Genomic DNA, 6,000 nt, shown 5'->3' with positions numbered 1-6,000 from the left:
AAGAAACTATCTGAACGTAACACATTAGATTTATACATGATCCACAGCAGAATTTTATCAACCAATTTACAAAAATATCCTCAAATTACTGCTGCCACACAGGGATGGCTGTTGCTACGATTGAGAGGGTACACAAGTAAGTGTTCATTCCATAGATAGCCCCTCCTGCACTTGGTCCGGAAAATCATGTATCTGGCAGGTTACCTCGGTTGCACATTTGCGGGTCTATTAATCAGTATCATTTATAAAACTGAGAGTTGTATGAGACTCATCCGTAAAGAATGTCTATCGAGTATATTATCTTTCAAAATGTGTCTTTTTAATAATTACATGGTTGGTATAATTTTGACCGTACACAACTAAGTAAACATATTGATAGATTAAATTCGTAAAGATGTCACGTTTTTATTTATTAATTATATACTTTGTCTTAATTAGAATTCAAAACTTTATTCAGTTTAAGCATATGTTACATCGATTAATTGTCTTTAATGGCACGTGCGCAGATGTGTTCTTTTGGTCAACATCTTTTTATTAAAAAACGTATTAATTGGAAACACCCAGGTAAAATATTCGAGAAAAAAGCAACAACTTATTTCAATTGACTGGTAGATCTATGAATTTTTAGCGAGTAAACGTAATCGTAGAATCATGCCCATGTATGTAAAAATACAGCACCGTCTAACACGCGCATCACCATGCGACGTCATTTTACTATGGCATGTTTGCATTCTGTAAAATAGTAATAGAAAATCGTGAAATACTTTCTCAATCCTTAATAAAACGTATGCAACTGTGCACGATTTTGTGAATGACATCGTATTTTGTTATAAAAGAGATCTTAAATACCCGTAGATTGGCCATTTCCCGGATATTTTTTTTTATAATACTGTGGGAAAAAACTTGTGAACAAGGGCAGATATTCGGCTTGTTTTGGATTACTTTGATACGTCGTACCCACCGATAAGCAGTACTGAAGTATACATACATGCATAATTTGAACGTGTTATCATCGCGGAAACAATCGGGAAATATTTGAATATTTGAATTTTTGAATATTCTGAATACTTTGAAGTATTTACTTATCTGTTAAAGATTCCGTCAGTATTCACTAATTTTCATTGTCCTGGAGCCAAGAATTCCCGTGTGTTACTATGAACTAATGATAATTCCAAAAAAGTGGCGTTCCCTTTTAACAACACAAAAGAGAGTCCCTCATGGCTAGTTTGCTGACGTTGGTTTCTGTATGAGGCTTCTTTAGAACGTAAACAAATAGTGCGTGATGTGAATTCCTTGATTTCTGTTGCATCATCAATTTCACGGCGCATGATTTTTGTCAACAACAATACAACATATTCATTTCCTGAACTATTATAGTCCCTGCCACAAAACAGTTGCACATTATAAACTGTGCACATTATAAACTATATTGTTTCTAATGGACTTCTTGAATGCAATAATGAGGATGGGATAAAGTAAAAATCATTAGGGTTGAAATAAACATGAAAAAAATACTATCAAGTGATAAGGTCACGACGGATTTGCACGTTTGACGACGAGCATATCGCACCAAAGATATGCTCAGAGTCAAGTAAGTTAGGTTTTCGATTTGGTACAAGCCAATAGCTTAGGGACCTTTTCAACATCATTCCTCTAAGTTGATCTGACTCAATTGAACCCATTTATGCATAGCGTCTAGAAAAAAGGCCTTGGCAAACAGCGATGACCCAGATGAGACGCCGCATGATGCGGCGTATCATCTGTGTCTGCGCTGTTTGCGTAAAATAATTTCTGTAAGAAATATGCGAAATATACGAATAAATATACTTGACATCGCTAATTTTGGTAATAAATTGATCCACTTTAGAATGATGGGAGAGTCCACTAGACATAAATGGGTTAATCCGTTGATTCACCGAAAGCATGATCTTACTGCCGTATGGATGTGCGGTTCAGTGTTAGTACGTGCCTGGCAGGACTCGCACCGAATGTCGCACATCAAAACAGTTATGGTATTCTTATTTTCGATTGTTATTTGCTACTCAAAACTTATTCTCGACAAGGTTTGCTTATGAGACTTGAAGTAGGAAATTATAAAGTAATGTATCGGGTTTTCTCATCGATAAACATGTTATTTCGTGTCTCTTGCAATCCACCAACATTTGCATTCGTGCCGATATCAGTAGTTATTGCAACCTAATGTGACATTGATATATTGTTTGGTAATACACGGAGAGCGGGCTATTCGCGATATGGATATGTTGTATTGGGTGTTGATCTTTGGAGACAACCTTCGTGTACCATTTAAACTAGCCAATGTTTACATTATAACCGTCTTACAATATACGTGTTTACTTGAATAACGCGTGTTTTACTTTTATGTCAAACCTGTACCTTAATGGGAAAAGAAACGATCTGTTTTATTGAACTTTGAAACATGTTTAATCAATGGCTGGGTTCCTTTAAGTTTAATGATTTTATAGCACGTCTTATCAGAAACATGCTCTGCGTCCATGTGTCTTCTTTTAACATTTTCCGTTGAAGTGGACAGATAAGACCGAGAAACATTTAGTAATATAAATAAATATAGTGCTAATGATGTTTCTTTTGTTAAACTATTCGATGTGATAAAATATATTTAACCTAATAGAAATAGGAGTGGGGTGTTCTTTTTTTTAATAAATGCGATGAAACACATTAAAATACTGCTAATAAATGTGCGTGAAGGACGACTTTATACTTGTGTTCCGTTACACATCTTATAAACTAAACAAACATGATGATTCATAAATGTCTTTATTAGAACTATGAAGTGAGTTGTCATGTAACAATCAACCCTGACTCTGTAAAACTACAATTGCTTGGAGAATGTCAATGCATTTGATTTGTTTCCAGACAGTGTCAATATATTAAGTGTTATAAAATAATCGTTGAATTGGCATTAAAATATTTTGATAAAGTATTATCTTGTCTCTGTTTTGTCTCTGTTCTGCCTTGCTGATCTTTCTAATCTATGGTTACTGTGCATGTGTTTGTTTTTTTTACGTAGTACTTATAGTTTAAGTTTTGGGTTTTATTGTTTCATTAATTGTCTTATAGCTAAACACATAGGGTAGTTTTATAGTGTCTTGTTGATCTTTCTAATATATGGTTTCTGTGCATGTTTTTACGTAGTGCTTATAGTATAGGTATAAAAGAGTAGTTTTATAGTATAATTGAGTAGTTTTTATCGATTTCTTTTGAAACAGTATTGCAAAATGTATTCGTATCTGCGATACGTCATATGTTCTTATGTAAAGCGCCTTTGAACGTGCACTCTTGCATGAAAATTGCGCTATATAAATCCGGTATAATAATAAAAGATCATTAAACACGCAACATTGTCGTTACTGGAATAATTAAACATTAATTCTATCGACACGCCAATCAAGTAAATGAACAAATAACACCGGATTAGTTTACGTTACCAACTTACTTACGTATATTACTCGTACCACGCTGAGCAACCATAACCATTGGTCAATAAAAAAATAGCATTGATAAAATTAGTATTAAATTGCTTAACGAAGTAATATAATCGGCAGCTGACCGAAGAGATTTGGGCTGATTGGCGTCGCACTGAAGTGCGGCGACTCGTATGTAATACGTTTTTTTTCGCTTATGGGAGGAGAAGTTATTTTACGGATCAATGTATTTTGTTGTTGTCAGAATATCTTGCATAGTGATGATTTTTTGTGTAAATTAGTGTAAATAAGTACTGCATTTGTGCCTATCACATTTACTACAACATTTATTGCCAATAATGCAAAGCTAATTCTTTTAATTAATAATTGATCACAGGGATTGGGCAATAATAAAAAATCACAGGGACTGGGCAAATACGCGAACCGGTGAAACTTTCTGGTTTTGTATAAACACAAAACATAATCAAAATATATTTATTTTGTGGTTTTTCTAACAATAGCGCAGACTTTTGCTGTTCGAGTTTTGGTTAACGCGTATTTTCTTCAATTTTACAAGACGAAAGCGATTACACGGTTTATTGCTTTATTGATAACCGTTACACTACAGTCACTTATTAATATCTTAGTAAGAAGGTGATTTTTTAAGCGGTACCGTAGTGTAGTGGTTACACGTTCGCTTCACATGTGAGAGGGCCAAGGTTCGAGCCCCAGTAGAATCAAATTATTTTATTTGTGTTCTATGTTAACTTTTTGTTTTGATGTAGACATTTTAGTTTAAATAAATATGCTGTTTTATTGTTACCATTTTTTGTTTTTATTATGCCCATGAAATATATGTGTGAGAGGGTGGGGGGAAGGTAAACACATAAAAACTTTTACAGTGTTTTCATATCAATGAGTACTCAACCCCTATCGTAAATGAGCAACGTAAGAATAAGTTCAGAATCATCTCCCCTTGAAGTTGAGAAAAATATGAAATTACGCTTACAAGATGAAGCAGATTTTTTAAATCCTACACAGTTCTGTTCCATTAATGAAAACTGCACACGGATGCCAGTAAAAAAAAGGAAACCAATGTAAATAAAATGAACTATGAAATATTTGGGGGTTACAACACAAAATCATAGATAATGGTTATTTAGGGGTTATAACACAACATCATAGATAATGGTTATTTGGGGGTTATACCACAAAATCATAGATAATGGTTAAACCAGTATCTTTTTCTATTTTGTTTAAAATAATCGGCCAATATATTAATATTTACTGTAGAAAAAAAATCGTTCCATGTAACTTCATTGAGTGCCTTTTACACTGAAATTCCCGACGCCCTTTGATGCTTTGCATCAATACTTATCTTGTACATGTTTACTATTGTGTCTTTTTCTGAATTGTGTGTGGTAAAAAGTTCAGGTGCGTGGCACATATGTTAAGAGAACTTAATCAACAACGGTTTTCCGCTAATTTACATCAGGTTAAAATAAAACTGTTCTTTATCCACGTGGATATGTACTGGCTTTGAGATTAATTTGATCCTAAAATCTCAAAACAATATGTCAATACTAATCTGACAATGATTCATATAAAAGTAAACAATTGCATGAACTGAACGATTATTGGTGTTGCAAATAAGGTAGACTTTATTCTATGGTGGTTTCTTATTACATACGGTAATATACCTTAAAATAAGATTAAATTTGTGAGCATATTTCTTGTATTTTGTTTCGTTAAATTCTATCGATGAATGAGTATAAGGAGAGAGCCGTTACGAAGCTAAGCGGGCGTTATCGGCTTTCCAGGGAAGTGTTTCAGCAGTCGTCAGTTCCAGAAAAGAGCGATAGGTGCACAGCTGTTCAATTTCTTGCATGGTATTTTATAAAATGAATGCGCACTATTCAATTGTCTGATTGATTATAACTAATTTTAACAGACAAGTAATGATGATGCTTTTTATCTGAGCAGATCTGTGAGCGTATTAAGGATATTCATTAAATAGTTTGTCTCAACAGAAAGCGTCGTAAAATATTCGCATCAAACGTGATCCACTTAATAAATTTTAATTTTATTATAGCAATGTTTTATTAAAGGTATCGTGATAACTACAGCGTTCCAATAACACATTGGGACGCTCGCTGTAATTGGTCTGCACGCGATGGCTTTTATAACGGATTACATGTCACCAGAGAACACATCAATCGGCAACTCATCAGCGACGTTTTACCCGGGCCTTCTGACGGACAGAGAGCTGTGGATGCATGTTATAGACGACTTTAAACAGAGCCAGTTCACGCTGAATAATGCCGCGACCATACTGCTGATGTGCCTGTACGTGCCTATATTCCTCACCTCACTGATGGGCAATATTCTCGTTCTGCTGGTCATCTTGCCCAACCAGCGCATGTGGACCGTCACCAATAACTTTCTTGTCAACCTCGCACTCGCAGACCTTCTGGGTAAGTACCTACCAATGGATATAGCTTCAATATATGCTTCAAGGTGTCAACATGTGTTAATATGGACTTGAGCATATATGGAA

At 34.6% G+C, this 6,000-nt stretch overlaps 1 protein-coding gene across 1 annotated transcript in view; it reads left to right on the top strand.

Annotated features, from left to right (window-relative positions):
• The first annotated feature begins 5,427 nt into the window (after positions 1-5,427).
• The window catches only part of LOC127861700 (QRFP-like peptide receptor), a 68,063-nt gene continuing 67,490 nt past the window's right edge, over positions 5,428-6,000 (top strand). The window contains exon 1 of the mRNA XM_052400386.1: positions 5,428-5,917. Coding sequence (XP_052256346.1) covers positions 5,617-5,917 — 301 coding nt within the window. The 5' untranslated portion in view covers positions 5,428-5,616. The remainder of the gene's footprint in view (positions 5,918-6,000) is intronic.

Source organism: Dreissena polymorpha, chromosome 16 (assembly GCF_020536995.1).
Source record: "Dreissena polymorpha isolate Duluth1 chromosome 16, UMN_Dpol_1.0, whole genome shotgun sequence".
NCBI lineage: Eukaryota > Metazoa > Mollusca > Bivalvia > Myida > Dreissenidae > Dreissena > Dreissena polymorpha.
Note: the sequence above shows the minus strand (reverse complement) of the source record. Positions and strands in the feature narration are given on the sequence as shown.